This window comes from Varanus komodoensis, unplaced genomic scaffold, assembly GCF_004798865.1.
Source record: "Varanus komodoensis strain SLA01 unplaced genomic scaffold, ASM479886v1 scaffold1, whole genome shotgun sequence".
Lineage (NCBI taxonomy): Eukaryota > Metazoa > Chordata > Lepidosauria > Squamata > Varanidae > Varanus > Varanus komodoensis.
Genome location: NW_025335268.1, coordinates 87946935 through 87967132, shown reverse-complemented (window position 1 = coordinate 87967132; position 20198 = coordinate 87946935). Strand labels below are relative to the sequence as shown.

The following is a 20198-nucleotide window of genomic DNA, read 5'->3' as shown; positions in this document are numbered from 1 at the left end:
TTGATAGTGACAGCACACCGCCTTAGTCCCCAGACAAATTTGAGGGGGCTATAGTGCATTCACCGCTTGCTATTATGCTTTATACTATATTTTACTTTACCATGGGAGATATTTCTGTTTAACACTACCGTGGTGGATACTTGCTTTTAAGACCTTCACTTGTGTCCCATAGTCGAAGAATGTCAACTTATTAAAATCACGCAAGCTAGCATAAGGCCCACACGGGCATCCAATAGTGTAGTTGCGAAACCTGTGGTACTCCTGCCACTTGACGTGCGTGGTCGGCCCGGGGACTTTGCAGTAGCCCTGATGCCTTGCAAAATACTTGCCACAATCAAGTCAAGCCACCACTTTGTCCAAAAATCGGGCAGAAGAAAACATTCAAACAGTTCCACCAAAAAAAAAAAGCAGGGGGGTGGGGTTGGCCACAAGTTTTGCTCAAAGGCTCTTCTCTCTATGCTTATTGTTAGAGGATTTTTTTTCAAGGAAGCAACTCAAAATGGTGGCCAAGGTTCCAACAGAATTCTCAGTTACTGTGACTTCAAACAGTTGTCCATTGGGATCACCTCACTTTTAGCCAACTGTACTATTCATGGTGGTTGATCATTATTAAGAGTGATGGTAACTTCTGCATGAATGAATGAATGAAGAGCGAAAGAAGTGTCTCTTTAGAAAAGATTATTGCCTTGGCAACAAAGAAGCGATAATGTATTTAATTTTTGTATACATGTGTATGCATGTTTTATATTGACATAAAACATACATTGACACACACAGTTGTGTGGAGGTGTATGCCTACACACCCATGCACACTATAGATGCTTGGTTTTTCCCACTGTTAGGACTTGAGAATGCAGCCAACAACAGTTGTGGAAAGTTACAGTTGCTGCAGTGTTTGGGTCTAGAAGTTCTTTTGTTATTGTTGGGGGGAAGTGTGATTTGTCATGTCTTCAATAAATTAAACTCAAATACATGTGAAACTAGAAAAAATGTATGGCGATTCATCTTCAGATGTTGTCAATCTGTGTGTGATGGTGCATGTAGTCACATTTTGGAAGTATTATGGAGAGAGATGCTGTTGTGGCAGTTCATGTTACCTTACCGCATCATAAAGCACCAATGCGCCATCATAAAGGTTGCCATGCTTTCCAGTTCAAAGTCACAGGGAATGCCACAGTAACTACCACTATGATAACTGAATATGGCAAGTGTTTTCTTCCATTGTTACAGACTAGTACTAACTATGTGCCATTTCTGTTCAGCCAAACTCACATATACCAACATATAGTCTGGAGGCCTCCTTTGCTCATTAGTAGCCCCAGAGAAGCATTAGTACCACACCGTTTAGTTTGTCTAATTGTAGCCCGCAGCAAGAAACACTGATCAGGAGTCTAGAGTTTTTCTTTCTGTCCAGATCAATGCTCCTTTGACCTGCCAACTTTCCTGCTGTTTTTCTTCTCTTTTCCTCTTCTGTCTTTCACATCATGCTTTGAAGAGCTTCCATGACCTTCCAGCCTTGTTTTCCTTCATTCATCATGAAAGCAGCCCAGGAACCTCATTTGCTTCTCACATCCTCAACATAGCATTGCCCCATTTATTTTCTGCTTTCTTTCAAATACTATGTTGCAAAAGCATACTTGAAACTCTTAATAGTTAAGACTTCATATGTTTCAGTTATATCCTATGAATGTTCATCAGATGAACATAGACTGTTTGAAGAAGCCTGGTTACAATATGGAAATTCCCAGAGGCAGGTTTGATTTGAAAGATTACTGTCCATCTGATTTCCTTCCTTCAGGGTATTTCATGAGACATAATAGAACACTTTGCAAAGGGTAAAACCAGATGAACTTGAAAATGTGTTGGAGAAAATCGATGCTAAGTAAGTCAGGCTTATAAGTGAGCTGATCAACTTACATTTGGTAACCAAGGGAAAGGAAAAACATGTCATACAGTTTAGAGGAAGGTCAAAAGGAAGTCCATAGCAGCTGATGCAGAAACATTAAAATGTTTGATTAAATTAAGTGGAATGCAGTTGATTTTCTGAGGATCAAGCATATGAGTGCATTGGCAGAAAAGTGTCCATAAAAACAAGCTGAGTCCAAGTTGTGGAATAATTCACCTATGGAAAGCATAATCCAAGATCTTTAACCCATTTTAGAAGTCTAATCCCTGCATTGTACTTTGGATAGACATACATGGTTAAACCACATGTGAAATTGTGGAGGAAGGTATACACACATTATCTTTACACTTGAGGCAGCTATTCCACATTATGAAAAAGAAAAGCAATGACTGCACTGCAGAAGCTGTGTGAAACTTACCAACACAAAATAAGGGATTGTTAGAAAGTTTCAAACTAAAAATGCCTCCATTTACACCACATTGCATAGCCCTGCTGGAGATCTGATTTTGGAGATCTAATTTGGTTTTCTTCACAAATACAGATGACCAGAAAATGAAAAATGAATGAGAAAGACAGATGTGATGGCTTGCTGAGGATTCTGACACAGAAGGAGCAAAAATATTGAAAGCCTGCCTCCATCAAACATCAGGACCAGAGTTTGCTTAATAGTTGAAGAAATAAGCCTGTGACCCAAATTGCTCAGATAAAAGTAGCTCTGTAGACAAACAGCACAACCTCTTTCTGAACAAGTTAGACCATCAGCCCAAATGCCTTGTAACTCTCCTCTGCAGCACTGTATTTCACTTTTTAATTCATGAAGGTCTGTGTCTCCTCCAGATTGCTAAAGAAATCCAGGCAGCAATGTTAAGTTTCCCTCCACTGGATACATGCACACACTGCCACAACTGGTTAAAAGGTTCCATGCTTATGGGAAACTTAAAGATTCAGTACCCTGGATTTCAATTATGTTCTACTATTGGTATTTTTAATATAGAGATCTCGCTTTTTTGGAAAATGATACTGGCTCCTCCAAATTCATGTCAATCTACTACTTCCTCTAACATGGATACAAAGGCAAGGCACATTTCTATTATTATTCTAACTACACATGGTCAACTCACATAATCCAGGCCTTTGCCACTCTGATGCAATTGGACAGGCTTCATAGAATGATTTAAAATTTCTCAAGTATAGGCAAGGCTACTATTCCATGCACAAAACCCAGCACAGTAGCACAGGCCAAACCTCCATGCTTCCCTCCTTGCATGGTGGCAAGGATACAGCATCAATTCTCATTTGGCACAGTAATTCATACTGAGCACAATAAGACTGCAGATGTGCCCTGGCTCAGTTCGCATTTCAAGGGCTTTTCTGGGTTGCAACCACTCTTGACTGTTTTCAACCACTGGTCTGCAGTCCAATGGCAGTCTGTGGGAGATTTCCTGCAGGTCCGTGGAGGACAGTGCATCCCACACTCCACGGACCAGCATGAGGACTGGCTGTGGTCCACCACCTCTTCCTCCATTGGCATCGCATTCACAGGGGGTGCACCAGTGCCACTGGGGTGGGGGGGTGAGGAAGGGAGAGGCAGCTCGGTAGGAGCTGGCTGGGAGCCATGCCTTGCCAATTTCGGTATTTTCTTCTTTTGTTACCATTTTTTTTGTTGCTCAGTTTCTGGTTGCTTTGGAGAATTTTCATTCAGCTAGGTAAATGATTCAGACCAACACTGAATTGTCTCAAGAAATCCCTTTTCATTGCCTCTACTGTGCTTCATTTTTCCTTCCCCTGAACTTGAGCATAACTGTGGCTGCAAGACTTTCTAGTAATCACTAGTAATTTGGCAGGCGATACAGATGGCCATATTAACTTTCCATAAGGCTGCATTTACAATCCTAGCATGCTAGTACACTGAACAATAAATGGTTTTATTCTGACACATGGTCTTTTGCCCACATTTTTTTGGGAGGCAGTATTTCACAGGGGTAAAATGATGCATTTTCAAACAGCTTCTCTGCAACAATCCAACTCCGCTTGCCAGAAGTAGCAGTTCTATCTGAGTCAGTCTCCTAAGTTTCCAGAGAAAGAAAAAAGGATAATGAATACTGTCATGTATTTATTGACCTAAATATATCCAATTTTTTTTGTATAAGTCTTGCTTCTCTCCTTTCCTTTCTCCCTTCTTCTGTTAACAGAGAATGTTACACTCAGACAAGATATCCAGAGTGCCCAGCATATATAGAAACATAGAAACAGCAAGTCAGAAGCAGCCTCCCAGGCCATCTAGTCTGACCCCCAGCTCCAGCCAGCTCTGCTCATGACATGCCCACCATGTGCATGCCCAGCCTATCCTTGAACACCCTTGCCAATGGGGCTTCAACCACCTCCCACACGGAAGCCCATTCCATACCCTAGGGGCCCTAACTGTCAGGAAGTACTTCCTGGCATCCAACTTGAACCTTGGTTTCCTGAGCTTCACTCCATTGTAATGTGTCCTGTCTTCCTCCACAGGGGAAAACAGGTGTCACACAAACCACCAGCACATAAAACATACTCTTATAATCCTACCTGAGAAAATACAGCTGTGACCATGTCAGTTACAATTCTTAATGCAGGCAATTCACATTTTAAGTGTAATATTTTTGGAACAATAGGCACAAGCAGAATGGATAATGGCTATGTAATGTGTTTGGTAATGGATGTGGGAGACAAGTTACTCTTGAAAGACTCTCCTGACACAGGCTTTCTTGCACTGATGTACACAGGTGTAGAAGAGGTACTGATCAACAAGATCTGTTTGAAAATCTGATGTGCATTTTGCTACATTTACCCGCAAAGGGCCAGCCTATTCATGTGCATACACAAACACCATCAGTTAGTTCCTTGCCTGTAAAATGGGAATTCCATTAGCCTACTATGTGAATTGAGACCACCTCTGACTGCAGGACCAATTCCTATTCCACCAATAGCCAACGTAATGGATAAAACTGCCACCACTTTCTCTTAGGGAAGACACATTAAACTAAGAGATGTGTGGACAAATGAACATAACTTCCGGTAGAGAGAGATGCTTATTTGAAATCTCCTCTTGTTGCACTATTGCTGTCATAAAGCAGATTGATTAAGTAAGACATACATAGAGCAGGGCTCCAGAGTTTATGCGATAATCAAGATCCCTATGCACAATCTGAAGAGAGTTCTTTTAAAACAGGATTCAGAAAAGGAAGAAGAGGGAGCATATGGCAGACTCAACAATGCATGCAAATGAAAGAAAACATTTTGGACTTGTAGTTGACCATCTGGACCACTAAAGAAGCTTAGCATTGCATCATACTCAAAACACAGATGTGAGAGAAAGCAGAAGTGATTTCCAGGCTATTTCCAGGTATATTAAAGGGAGGGGGTTGTTGGTGAAGCTATCTGCACTTCAGGGCAGAGATTGGAGTTCTTGCCTCTCTCCAATGAAAGCTGATTCCCCAAGTGTTTTGGAGGTGTGGCTTCAGCAAATGGACAGATATGCTTGGTCACTGGCTGGAGCAATTAACAGATCTCCAGAAAGTAGGGGAATGCAGGGTGTGAATGAATTGAGTGAAACTCCATTTCAGGACAGGACAGTCTCGTTTTCCTGACTACAAATGCGAGGAAAAGTGAGGGAGTTTTGTTAATGTGCCAATGAGAAGGAATTATGATAAGCCAGCAGGATAGCCAGAAATTTAAAAGGAAAGTATGACTGGGCCATACTTGAGGCAGACCATTGAAAGCAATGGTTCTACATGAAGGACTGCTCATTCTGGCTCTAGCCTGTAGCCACTGGAAAAGATGCTTAAAATAGGGAGCTTCTTTACCCCATCTAACCAGGCCCCCTCTTGGATGCACACCTTAATCTGGTGAGGGAGCTTGAGAGCATCAGAGAATCCAAGAGCACTGCCCCCAGGAGGCCAGACTCGCACGAAGCTGGTCTCCTAGCCGGGTGGACCAAGGCTGAACAGTCAAAGCTGAGACTCAGAAAGCTGAGCTGAGATTAAGATGCAGCCATCCTCTTCAGCAGTAACAGTCACACCAGGAGAAGAGAATGGATATCTCAAATGGTGATAGGGAGAGAGAAACTCTTGAGGGGCAGCTATTGGGTAACCGTGGTAACTAAAGGTGACACTGGCAGAAGATCTTTCGCAGACCAAAGCAGTGACATTCAACTCTGACTAGCACTGTACCGAAGAAAGCAGCTGTAAACCACTTCTGAATATTTATTCCCTTGAAAACCCTATGATGAAGCAATCTGAAAAAACAAGATATTGCCAAAAGTCAAGTCTCGCATGTCAGAAAGCACTCAATGAGCTACTAGGGAAGAGCAAAGGACAAATGTGGATAATGATGTTGCTAATGGCACAACTAGATTAAAGCTGAAAGGAAGCCTGGTGGCTGACATGAACAGAGGTGAAAAGAACACCCGATGTTCTGTAACACATGTAACTGGAACACAGAAGGTGAGAAATATGATTCAAGGAGAACTGTAAACCATAAAGCAAGAAATGCAGTGATTAAACATTGGAGTACCTGACATAAGTAAAGTGGATTGGAATGGGACATTTCCAGTCAAACAAAGCATTTTACTCCAGAAATGACAACTTTAAAAGAAATAAAGTGGCCCTAATACAGAGGCAAGACAAGCAGTAAGGGGCTCTATTACAAACTCTGGCTGAATCATATCAATCAGAATTCTTGGAAATCCTATCAACATAATCATCATGGAAACAGCAGTGTGGACCTTTGCTAGGAGAGAGACAGGGAGAATGTGACCAGTTGATACCCCTGGATCCCTCAGCAGTTTTCAGTAGTCAAGATTAAAAGTACTTTACCAGTGATCTGCACATTCTATGCATGGCTAAAAGCAGAGGCACAGATAAACTGATCTTTCTTGTGTGCTCTCAGGAAAGTAACCAGATAAGAATTAAAGAGACAACAGGAGCATTCCTTAGCATGCAAGTAGTGCTGTGAATGCAGAGAGAGAGATGCCCAAAAATCAGGTGGAAGCATCTTTTGTGAGTGGAGTCTTTCTGTCAACAAAAAGCAGATCCTCCACACCAAGCCTCCACACCACGTGAAAAGCCATCTTTCTCTTCCCAGCATCCCACAGTCACAATCAACACTACACCCAACACTACAGCTGCTCACTTTTTAAAAAATCATGCCTGCAATTGCTAATTCTGTTAGCATCCGTGCAGTTTGCCCAAAGAGTATCTTGGGAGTCTGGTGGTAAAGAAGCCCCATTAGCCTAATCACCTATTACGCATTGGGAGCCCTCATGGAACATTACCCTAAACCGTTCCAATTGTGTCAGCTTGGGGGTTCTCTACAGGGTGAATTTATTGTGCCCTCGTGGTCCATCATTCACACATTTTTGCTCTTGAAACAAAATGGGAGAAGTCTCGGAGTTTAACCCACTGCTTTACTGCGACTCGTTTTTGCTGCAGGAGGAAAACTGTGTCTCCTACATCAATTGTTTGTTTCCCCATCCTTTTCTACTACCTGGGTTTGTATTTCTCTGCCTTTCTATATATGCTGTTAACCGGGCACTAGGTGCAGTATAGCTGATTTGTAGCAATCCAGGAGGATTTGTTCTCATTTGTCACAATTTAAAATTTAATACCAAACCTAATAGCACGATGAATCATCACTCTAAAAGCACCATCAAAAAGGTTGGAAACCATGGGAGGGACTATGAAGGTATGTTATGAAAAGGCCCAGCAAACACAGAGTACAAGAGCTGTATCCTCACCTGCAATGACAGGTGAATGCATCCCAGGGCAATTTATAAAAGTCTTCTTGCACCACATCCAGATTAAAGGTGTGCTAACCAGCCAAAGTGTGGAGCAAAGCAGAGCCAGAAAAAAATGACAGTGGATAAATGGACCTTTTGTTTTTAATGGTATTTTCCCAAGGAGCACTGGAGGGTGAAAAAAGTTGCTTTGTATTTTTTTCTCCTCCCCTTACCACCACCTTAGGCCCACACATCATTTACCCTGACTACAACTTCTCACACTGTGAGTTGTGCATTTCAGTAGATTCACTGTAAGTCATAAATGATTTGACACATATAAAAACATCGATGCAGTAATTTACAAAAGTGGAGAATACACCAAGAAATACTCACTGTGTAATGGAACTTCCCTCCTCTCCTCCCCTTCCACACCACTTGCATTAATTGAAGAGATTAAACCAGAAGGCGGAACTAAAGCCGAAGTAATAGAAGTCTGGGATGAAGAGTCATCAAGAAATAGCTAACATAGTGCACTCCTGAGCAATCTGCAAAGATCACACAGGGAAGGGTCTCTTCACCAAACTAATTGGCAATCAAGGAGAACAAGCACCAGCTGTAAACAGCAGAGACAAAAAATGGGGATGTGGCACAGTACCATGGGAGTAATTTCCAATGGAATCTGTGCTATAATTGAACTTAGCCATAAATTACAGTAATTATTAGTTCATTCCCCTTCCAAGCACCATTAGCGATGTTTTTGAGCTAGGATTAAAGATCCAGTGATTTTCTATTTCTTCACTGTTCTAAACTATTCATTTTCCTCAGAATTATTACCAGTGGCATCAAGTCCATTAAGGCATTAGCTCTCAAACCAATTATTTATTGTCCATGCCCTTATGAAAGAAACTATGGCCAACAACAGATCAGAAAAGCTGCTTCCACAGTAGCAATTGCATGGATGTTTCATGCTTTTCTTTATGCTTCCACCATATTTTATATTGCGCTCAGTTGTTGACTTACATATAAATTTTTATATACTAGTTATCATTTGTACTGTGTTTCCTAGTTCAGCATTCTGTTCTCACAATGGCCAGTGAGGCAACTATGGGAAGTGCCGTAAGTAGGACACGAGTGCAGCCATTACTTCTATTTCTACCATTGAGGGGGCTTCCTACTCCTGATTCTGGAGATAATACAAGAGTCATCATGGCTGGTAGCTCTTGATATTCCCTATTATTTTGTGTATGCATGTGCACACATGTATATATAAAAAAATGGAACTCTTGTCCATCTTGTGCTTGCAGACCACACTGGTTGTCCAGCAATTAAAGACAACAATAAAATGCAGTAAAATTTCAAATAAAGGAGTAGAAGCATAAATCAGATGCTCAGATGAAAGCTATGTTGGATAAAATGCATCAATCCAATAAGGTAAGTGCTTCTTTAAAAATATGGCAACATATGGCAAAATACCTTACCTTGAGATACTGTAGGCAATCAGATATATCTGTACATCGAGCTAGTAGGTCTAGTCACTTTACTAAGCTGGAAAGGCGCAGACCTGCAGCTGGATGAGTGACCACATGTGGAAATAAAGCAGAGTCCTGGACTTGATAGGCTCCTTCCAAATCTACTACTGCTCTATTCTACATTCAGAGAGTCAACTGGGTTTTATGGGTAATATCCTCCTCAGAAACTTTATAGCAGCTTCCATCAAAACAAATGGGAATTACTCTGGAATGGTCATACTTTTTAAAAGAAGTTGGCATAGAAATTAAAACAAAAGAATAAAACTTTAATATCAGCATCCCAAGATCCATTTGAACTAGGCACGGTGCTGACCGTTTTCACTCTTTCGTGCCATGCAGCTGCTCAGTTCTTTGAAAATAGAAACTATTCTATCTCTGTGCAAAGGCCCAACACCACTAATTTAAGGCACAATCCTGTAATGTTAGTCAAGGAAGACTTGCAAATTGTAGATTTTTTTTTTGCTTAAACATGCATAGCATTGCTGCATGCTTAGTAATCAAAAATGACTTCTCCAGCTAAACAAGCCTCCAGTAGGGAAGCAAACAATATTTCCTTGTCTATGTATTTCTGAAAGCCATGCTCACATTTCTGAGACTGTTCTGGGCACATTTTTTTTTACTTTGAATTTCAAAATTGGAGGGTTCACATATAAATATTGCTTCCTATTACTCCCTCCACTTTATACCATAAACCTCTTCCAAAAAAACAGAAATAACAGAATGCATATAATGCAAATAGATATCCAGGTAACTAGATATCCAAACTGGGTTAAAAGAGAGATGAAGCCAAGATATTCTGATGCAACCAAGGATGAATATATTAAAAAGGAAATAGAGCTGACTGAAATGGATTACATAAACTGGACAACAGGGTTGAATCAATTGAATCTCATATTGGTTAACCAATGCCATAACTCTAATTACTCCAACAGCAAATTCCTTTGAGGATCCAGTTTACTGTGTATAGGTAGGTAACAAAGAGCCCATGAGCACCGATACTTTTCTGGACACAAAGGAGAGTATTTTTTTGGCACCCCCCAGGTGCTTCTCCCAATTTTAAAAAATTCCCACATATTGCTACTGGCAGCTGGGATTGTTGTGAAAAAGGAGTCTGAAAACTGGTTTCAACAGAGTTGCTTAGTGTGTTGGGCTGAGACCCCACCTCTGGCTTATACTGTTTTGTGCAGGCTACTTGTCTTAAGTCATGCCTCCTACAGCACCAACTTCGTGGTGTGTCCATTCCTCAAATTGCAGGATGTACCCGTGGCCCAAGCAGGTTGCCCAACCCTGCACTGTATGTTAGTAACTGAGATTGCATAAGCTATTAATATCCCAACCCTATAGCAAAATAAGGCTCTACAACAGCAGTGCTACTTCTTTCCTGTAGGCAGTTAAGTATCTAAAAATGTGTTACTCGAAATGTTAGCACCTCTTCTAGCTGTACAATGTTCTTTAGCAGGAGGAATAAGATCCTTTCACAAGCACAAATCCTGCTGTTTGAAAATGACTCTGAGCCAGAAGTGTAAATGAATGGCTCTCTTACATTTGTAGAAATATTGACAATAAAGGGTGTTTAAGATAAATTTGAGAAATGCCAGTCAAAAGTTAGTTAAACATCTTTATTTATAGATACCTGCAAATAATAACTTAAAAGGACATGAACTCATACATATTTACAGCTCATGAATGCAATATATACAGGAAAACATCTTGCATCTTGAGCCATGATTACGGTCAAGCTTTCACTAGTGTTGTGCAGACCTGGCAAGAAGCTCATAAACTGCACGTCAGAGCAGAATACTTCGTCTCAACACCATTCCAGAGCAGAAACAGATTTCAGCAGTTGGATCATGTTGCTTTATGTCCAAAATGCCCCAACACATATTCGCAAAAGGATAATTCCAATTTTCAGTCAGTCCACAATTTGGAGCAAATCACAGAAAGCTGGCTAAGCCACTAGACGTGAACACAAATATGGACTGGCTGGATATACGCAAAACCTTATGGCTGTTTCACACAATATACAGATACTTTTACAAATTCAATGAAAGAATAGACATGCACCTGTGGACATGTCAGTAAGGAAGCGTCCAAAAGCAGAAACCAAATAAGGCTATTGCAGGCATGCACCTATCATATTTCTGCAGACACAAATCTCTCACCCAGGCAGTAGTGTTCACCACTGGGAAATGCAACTTACATGTGACAAGCATCTTTCATATTTTATGAAGTTGTTCTAAGTTGAGTCTGTGACATGATGAAGAAATTCAAAGCAGCACCTTTTTGTTGTAAAGCTTAGGCTGTGTAGCAAAGCACATTGTTTAAGGTATGCACTAGAGTAGTTGCATCTGATTTGATAGTCAAGTTCAATTCTGACAGTTGTACTTTCTAATAAGTCAGTTCTTATGACACTTGGGGTACTGACAGAACTTAAATTAAGGCACTGCGGGGAAACCCAAGTCCACCATAGTGTGGCTCATCCAGAATGGAAAAGGATGTTATCACCACCTAGTCAACATTCTCTTTGCCCGAGCTTTATGCAGGAATATTACTTTTACACATCCCAAAGAAATAAAGCACAAAATGGGATTCTTGCATCAAGCCACAGAATAGGGAAGCATCTACAAGAAATATATTTCCAATGCCATAATATAAATCTAGCAATATGTGGTGCATTGTATCATTGCCACGTTCCCTGACTGGAAAAATGTACATGGAAACAGAACCTCAAAACTTCTCCCAGGCATCTCACTGCAGCCTATTATTCAGGTACAGTTTACAGAAGAAGCACAACTTACAGGGAGACAGCAATGCTAGCCATTACACACAATGTCAACCCCTGCTGAGGCATCTCACTGGTTAGTAGTGCATAGCTTTCCCAAGAGTTGATTCTTCATTCTTGAGTACTTCCCAGACAATGGAAGGGAGAAGAAAATGAGATGAGATGAACAAGTAAGCAGGTATTCACCAAGAATGAGAATACCAGAATGAATGCAACCCGAAGCAGAATAAAGAATGAACTTGTTGTTGTTCCTGCACCTTACTGCATCCTTTGCCATCCCCCACATTCTTGGCTGTTCCTGGAAATCTAAATTTTTTGTACCATTCCAATTCATATTGTTTTCCCAGTGGCTGCCTCTACTGCCTCCTCCTCAAAAAGATCACGCAATTTTTCCTATCCATTTTTCTAAGTCCTCAATATCTGCACTGCCCTCCTCTCCTTTGCTTCCTTTTGCACTGCATTCAATAAATTCAACTTTCATGGGCAGTTGGGAAAAGTCAAACTCCTTGCCCTTCTTTCCAAGCTGAGAGACAGATCCAGAGTTTGAACTATCCAGTGTGCTTGGGGCAGCTGAGGCAGTCACTCTTAAGGTATTGCTGTTAGAAAAGAAAGGATACAATAAAACTAGTCTGTGCAAAATCAGAAACTGACATTGTATGCAATTCATATCACATTTAGATATATGCAGGTTAAACTAAAAGTTTTGATATTCTTACTTCAGGAGATTTCCTACTTTACTAGATCACAGAAATCTGTCAAAACTTGATAGAAATGAAGAAATAGCAACCATAGTTACATAAAATATAAGCTACTAAAAGATACTGATACAATCCAAAAGTCTTGACTCATCAGTGAAGCCAGCTGCATTTTACAAAAGGAAAGGCATGGGAAAAATGCCAATGCGTCCTCTCAGCTTCACCTGTGTAATACTTTCAGTAGATGTACTGCTAAGTATAAGACTATAATGATGCAGGAACTGGCTTTAAGAATCAGCTTTATCCTCCAACTTTTATTCATAAAAGTTATCTAAGCATGTAAGTACAAAAATCCAAGAAAGACAAGGAACTATTTTGCAATGTCACATACAATTGTTTAGAATTCTACATTTTATTATATTCTATATGTATCATTCAGAGCCCTGAATTTAGATAAACAGCATCTTATAAATATTCTAGGTAAATTAAAATAGTAAGAGAGCATGAAGCATTTAACGAAGTGCTGTTTTTAGTTTTTCTCATTTAGAAAGTGAGAGGGGCAGTTACTCAGAATGAAACTGACATATAGATTTTTAAAAAAATCTAGACATGTCATATGCCTTCAAGCTGAATTATGCAACAGATTATAGCATGAAAATGATTTTTGTAAAAGTTGATTCTGTGAGACAATGAATTGGTAAGGATTGCAGGAAGATGCAGTGTAATTGTGGGGAGATGGACATGTGAGCCTAGGAAGCTCTTGTTTCTCAACTGTATACAGCCTCTCCACTCATTTAAGCTGCTATCCTCACTGGTCAGAGCTAAAAGTCTCTTATATTCAAGATGAAAATGCACAGTTCAGAATTGCAATTAAAAATTACCAAACTGCACCATGTGGCCAAAGTGTAACTGAGCTAATACAGATTTCTCCATGCCCAACACATATTAAATTACTACCCCTGCTGGCCATCTGAAGGAAATCAGTAGTAATGAATCAGCTGCAAAACTAAAAAAAAAATTACTATAAAATCTGTTTCTGAAGCATCTGATTAATCTGTGAGGATAATCTGAATTAGTTAACATCCAGGAACTGATCTACTTAAACCAATTCTTGCGTTGTCATTCAGCAATCCTCTCTTCCTTGCCTCATGCTTCAAAATTAGGGTCTGTAGCTCACTGGTAGAATACCTGCTCCAGGTATGAGCCCCAGCACCTCCAGTTCAGGCTGGAAGAAATCCTGCTTGAAACACTAGAGGGCCACTGCTAGTCCATGTCACCAATACTAGGCCAGATGAAGCATTGATCTGACTAAACTGCAACACTTCTCACCAGGCAGAACTACCAGTAGTCTGCCTCATGGCAAATGATTCGATCAGTGTTCCTTCCCTTTTTGTCACCTCATTCCAATCAACTGTGAAGCATATGGAAATAATACGAAAGAGCTGGAAGACATGGGCAGGATCACCAGGAGAAATCCAAGAATATGAAATTTGATAAACTTATTCTTTCAACTTACAGTTCTCTTTCCAGCTGCTGCTGAATGAGTTTGGAAGATTTTGCCATTGTAAAATCTAAGGGATGAATGAAGTAAAATATTTTCACATTATAGGTGTTAAACAGAAGACTGTGCAATCTATTTGGGCAATCTATTAGTTTAGGCATCACTGCAAAAAGCTTCAGCATTGGAAACTAGAGTCAGTCATTATCCATGTGCTGAAACAATTCTTAGTTTTCTTTGCTGTAGATTACAACTCTTCGGTGCAAGGCCTTCAATGCTGCTCCGGAAATTGGGACAGGGTCCCATCACACTTCCATGTACAGATTCCTCTCAATTTATATAGCCTACCATAACTACAGACAGATAAAATGTACACCAACCACTCCCCCACACATCCGAATGTGCTTCAACTACAAAGAGACAATTCAGGAGCCTCATCCAGCTGTACAAACATTTATGCATATTGAACAGTGGACTACCAATGGTCACCTCCAGTCAGAGCTGCAATCATCCAAAGAAATACAGATAAAAGCACTCTGTTATTACAACAGGAACTTAGAAACACTAGAAAGAGAAGCCTCTGTGGAGGGTTACAGGCTCTGGCTCTCTGTAGCCTCCTGCTTTGCACTGCCCTACCCTATCAAGGGTTCCTTTGGATGCAACGTTCAGTGCAGCATATGCAAATATTCCACATCTTATGAAAAAAAGATTATGAGAGAATAATGATCTCTAAAAAAAACTAACCAACATGCTAAGGGTCACCACATGGTTTCCGGTGAATATGCAATACCTTGCTTGTTGCATGCTATTAGGAGGGGAGGGGCATTTTTCAACACCACGTTGTCAATCAGGATCTGGTACAGGAATTCTGCCACATCTTTCATCTCCCGCTGGAATGTTACACTATCCACAACAAACACAATTGCCCTGCAGCAAAAGAAAAAAAGGAAACATATGAACTTTACTGGCAAAGTTCTTCAGCTGGCAGCACCACGTAACAGCACAAACAATTGACCTCCACTGAACAATTAACCTCAGGCAAGCAGCACTGCAGTTTCACTCTAAGCATGATACTGTCCCTGGAAATATTTCCAAACTGTTGCCAAAGGAAGTTAATTACAGCATGATCCTATCAAGGTTTAACCAGAAGAACTTTTATGTTCAATTGCTCTTATTCCCTAGTCCATGAATTTATGATTGCAATTTTAGCTGCACTTTGTCTGGGAACAAAAATAGTTATCCATATGTTATCTCTAGCTGCCATGGGCTTGAAAAACTGGCACCAATTCCTCCACACTCACTGGATTCAGCCTGTGGAGAAGCAATGCAGATATAATGACTTGCCTGGTTTCGCATCCCAAACCCCACTTTTAGATGTTTTGTAAAGACAAGGGAAAGAAACATGAATAGTGGTTACAGGGAATTCAGACAAGGAGGTCATATGTCACATTGCCTCATAAGTAATCTGTTATAGGCCAAAAGCCAATGGTGAATGGACCAAAGCAACCAGTGGACAAGCATACAGCCAAAACTTGGCAAGGTAACTGCCTTTCTTTTCCTGTTGCCTTCCCTCCTTCCTCTCCACCAAGTATGCTGCCAGAGGAGGGCAGATCTCACTTTCCAAACACCAGAACTGATCATTTACAGAAGGCACCTGAGAAGTAATCTCAGGACCACAAGGAGCCCTATTACCACAGGTTGCTCCCCATTGATTTAAAATTAAATCTTCATGTAATGTGATGTCCCTCCAGAAAAGCTTCTACCAGATATTCCCTGTCTGACTGCCTTCATTTATTATATAAATGAAGCATAAGGAAGCCTAATAAATGATCACCACAAATCTCTTCATTTAGATGCCTAAATTTATTTACAGGAGTCCTATATGATGGTCCAAATTCACTAGTGCTCTCTTTTGTTACAGTCTGAAAGGAAACAAATAGCTCATCCTCCCATATTTACCTAGCAGCAGCCTTGAACCTATCCAAAAACTGAAGTCGCAAGCTCTCATGCCCTGGAAGGTCAGTCAAAGTTATGTGTGTGTTCTGTAGAAAAGGGGGAAAAAAACAACAGTAAATATTTTGATAAACATCTAACAAGACAAAAATAGTTCTTTTCAAATGAAGGTCAGACAGCCTTCTGTATTCTAAAGAAAACTAAGGAAACAAGGGTTATCTTCCACAGCTCTGCAGAAAATACTTAGCCTTTTCACCTATAGGATTTGTGGAACAGACTTTGCCAGTGGTCCAAAACAAAGGTGAAACCAATGATGGGTTCATGACTGGACCACTATTTATGCAAACTGGGGCTTCTAGAGGGGTGGAACACTTGTATATTCAGCAATTTAAGGGTCTGACAAAGCACCAATAGGAAAAATCATAGTGGTTGTATATAACAGCCCCAGTCAGAGGTACCATTTCTATGAAACCGGTCATGTATGCTGCTGTTCCTGTTGTGATCAAAGGAAAGTATGAACTGATCGTATTAGTGGCCTATTTTTACCATAATATGAATGAGAAATATTAAGAAACTATCATACTGTTTATCATACTGTTTATTTCATGCATTTTGTGTTAACATATTTATATAAAAATTACTATACATGGTTATCCATCAAGTATAAGCATGCTGGATATAACTTTAAAAGGGTTGTAGTAATTAAACTGTAAGATCCCATTCAGATAATCTAAAGCAAGGCATATATGCGTGGGATCAGGCTGAAACAAGTGTCATAATTACATACTCTCCATCCCCTATCTTTCTTATGTGCAGAAGGAGAATGAAAACTTCAACTTCCGGTTTTGGTTTACCACATGCAAAATCCATTATGTATGAATTTGGCAAATCAGACTTTATTCTAACTCTAGTTAATGAAAACAAACCAGGATTATACCTGCTGTCTAAGTTTTCTTCCTAAGTCTTGCTCCTATAAACTATAAATTAGATGACCATCTGAACAGGGCCAAAAAGCAAAGGAAAGCAGATTGAACAATGAAAATTATCTTGAAAGAAGGGAAGAATCTGAGCAAACTGGGAGCACTGACTTAACTATCCTTTAATTCTGAATCCAGAAAAGTCTTCTTTTAAGTTATGTATGCTATCAGAAGTTGTTCTAAATAATGAAAATATTCAAATTCCATAGCTCAGTACAGGTCATATTCGCAAACAGGCACCTCCCTCAAATACTAATAATATGACAAGTGAGACAGCTGATATTTTAGTTTTAAAATAATTTCAGCAAGATCCTCTCACTTTCATACCTGCAGAGTTTCATCTACCGGAGAAGATACTCGTCAAATGCTGTTGAACCCTTTTGTTTTCTCTTCAGTAATGCACCTAGATATCCCCAGGAATGTGACAGCTATTTAACATGGTTGTCAAAGAGCATTTGTAACCTGTATGCCAGGACCTAGGAAGTACTGGGGTGGACTGGGAGGTTTAGAAAAGTCTGGCATCTAAAGCAAAGGCCAAGCACGTCACCAAGGGCTACAGAGAGAGCAAGGAGGTGGATCCAAAAAGCAATTGTGGGTGGAAGTTCATTTTCATCTTTTCAGGGAAAATACTAAGCAAAATTAAGCTTAGGTCCTATAAATACAGCTTACACAGGGTGAGACTAGAGCTTCTTCTTAACACAATATGAATTATTTGGACAAAAAATAACCCAAAACATCACAAGCATATTATGGAACATATTATAGACATGACACCTCCATTCTTACCTTGTCATTTTTTACTCTGTACAATGCAGAATTATCTGTTATGGAAGTCTGTGTACTTTGGAAATTTCCTGTTAACAGCTATAAAAATTAGAAGAAAGCGGAAAAGTGAAATACCCCAGACTATAAAAAATGACTTTCACTAGTCTCAACCCTAGGAAAACATTAGAAAAATACGTTTTATTTTAAATAATTCTCTCTTGAATTTAAATTAGCCTCTTAATTTAACAAAACTCTTTCACAAAGCAACATCACCAATCATCTCTCTAGGATGAGGAACACTTTTGACAAATATTTTTGCAAGAGGAACATTTAATATATGTTACCTGTTACTGAAGTAAATATAAAACTAACTAAACTGCAGAATTTATACTGCATGTTCCCATTTTCACATGTATAAATGAAGGGCCAAAATACTTAATATGTAAGTAAGAGGTTTTATTTCAAACCTTACATCTCAAAGTTCTTTTAAAAACAAGAACAGATTGAAATAAGGAGCTCTCCCTTCTAACAATATGGAATGACAATGATAATACACTTTTAGAAGAATTCACATACCCTAACAAACAGAAGAGTTTTACCCGACTCACAGAGACCAACCAAAAGCACTGTTCTCCGGCTGCTCTTTCGGCTCTGGAAAAGTTTCCAAATCACTACAGAGGGAAATAAAACCTAGAGTTGTTATATGACAAAAAATGCAGAGGGGGAGAACCTTGTGAGCTGCCTTGGATTCCTAGCAGGAAAAAAAAGCAAGCTATAAATAACATCAATAAATATTTTCTCCCTTCTCACTGAAGACTCGCAAANAGATTTTTTGGTTGAGCCGCGAGGAAAAAGGGAGGATGCCGCCCAGTCGGTGGAGGAAATTATGGCCGTGGTTGAGTGGGGCTCATGCCCCGATAACGTAATGTCCGTGAATCACTCATACATGTTGCCCAGACACATGGCATGAACCTATCAGGAGAAGTCTATACAAAGTTCTTTTGTACATTTGATGTGTAAAGCCTGGGATCTTGTAAATGTGTGTACATTTGGCATTTTGTAAGGATGTAAATAACGGATGGGGTATTTTCTATTTTTGTAATGTTGCAATTTTTGGGCCTTTTTGTACTGTTGTAGTATGTTTTTATTTAAATAAAAAATTTCAACCTAATATAGGGGATGCTTCCACTGAAAATTGTGCAATTTTGAAAAGATTTTCGTTGGGTTGCCTTTTCTGCACAACTCAATATTTTGGCCCATTCTAAACACATTGCAACCATCAAAATCCAGCCAGGACACCACGTTTCCTGAACCTTAACCCTACCCTGCTGCTGATTTCTAACGCTAATATAGGGGAATCTTCTGCTGATCGTTGTGCAATTTTGGAAAGTCTTTCCTTGGTTTGCGTTTTCTGCACAGCTCAACTTATCTTCCCATTGTAAACACATTCCAAGCATCGAAATCATGCCAGGACAGCATGTTTTCCTAACCCTAACCCTACCCTGGTGCACACTCCTAACACTAATACAGGGGAGACCTATATTGAAAATAGGGCGATTTTGAAATGTCCTTCCTTGAGTACGTCTTTCTGCACAGCTCAACAATTTAGCCAATTCTAAACATGTTGTAACCATTAAAATCATGCCAAGATACCACATTTCCTGAACCCCAACCCTACCCTGGTGCACATTTCTAACCCTAATATCGGGGAATCTTCCGCTGAAAATTGTGCAATTTTGAAAAGACTTTCGTTGGGTTGCGTTTTCTGCACAGCTCAACATTTTGGCCCATTCTAAAAACATTTCCACCATCAAAATCATGCCAGGACAGCATGTTTTCTTAACCCTAACCCTCACCTGGTGCATATACCTAACCCTAATTTCTGGGTAAGCTTCCATTCAAAAGATGGCAATTTTGAAAAACCCTTCCTTGAGTGGATCTTTCTGCGCACATCATCTTTTCTGCCCATGCTAAACACACTCCAACAATCAAAAGCATGCCAGGACGCTTCCGCTGAAAATTGTGCAATTTTGAAAAGACTTTCGTTGGGTTGCGTTTTCTGCACAGCTCAACATTTTGGCCCATTCTAAAAACATTTCCACCATCAAAATCATGCCAGGACAGCATGTTTTCCTAACCCTAACCCTTCCCTGGTGCACACTCCTAACCCTAATATAGGGGAAACCTGTATTGAAAATAGGGAGAATTTTAAAATTCCTTCTTGAGTACATCTTTCTGCACAGCTCAACATTTCGGCCCATTCCAAACATATTCCAACCACCAAAATCAAGCCAGGAGACCACGTTTCCTGAATCCTAACCCTACCCTGGTGCACATT

The 20198-nt window shown here is 40.0% G+C and overlaps 1 protein-coding gene across 1 annotated transcript; it reads right to left on the bottom strand.

Annotated features, from left to right (window-relative positions):
* Positions 1–10795: 10795 nt before the first annotated feature.
* SRPRB (SRP receptor subunit beta) lies at positions 10796–19725 on the bottom strand. The gene is made up of 7 exons (XM_044431139.1): positions 19717–19725; positions 18437–18550; positions 17882–17959; positions 16125–16207; positions 14956–15092; positions 14184–14238; positions 10796–12568 (listed from the first exon to the last, which is right to left on the bottom strand). The coding sequence occupies exons 1-7, from the start codon at positions 19723–19725 to the stop codon at positions 12352–12354; spliced, it is 693 nt and encodes a 230-aa protein (XP_044287074.1). The 3' UTR covers positions 10796–12351.
* Between the last annotated feature and the right edge of the window lie 473 nt (positions 19726–20198).

What these genes read in the sequence shown, in the direction of transcription:
- SRPRB (XM_044431139.1), bottom strand. An exon ending in AAACTCTTCTGTTTGTTAGG is followed by an intron (nt 17,960 to 18,436) that starts GTATGTGAATTC and finishes TAATTTTTATAG; the next exon opens with CTGTTAACAGGAAATTTCCA. An exon ending in ACAGAGTAAAAAATGACAAG is followed by an intron (nt 16,208 to 17,881) that starts GTAAGAATGGAG and finishes CCTTTTCTACAG; the next exon opens with AACACACACATAACTTTGAC.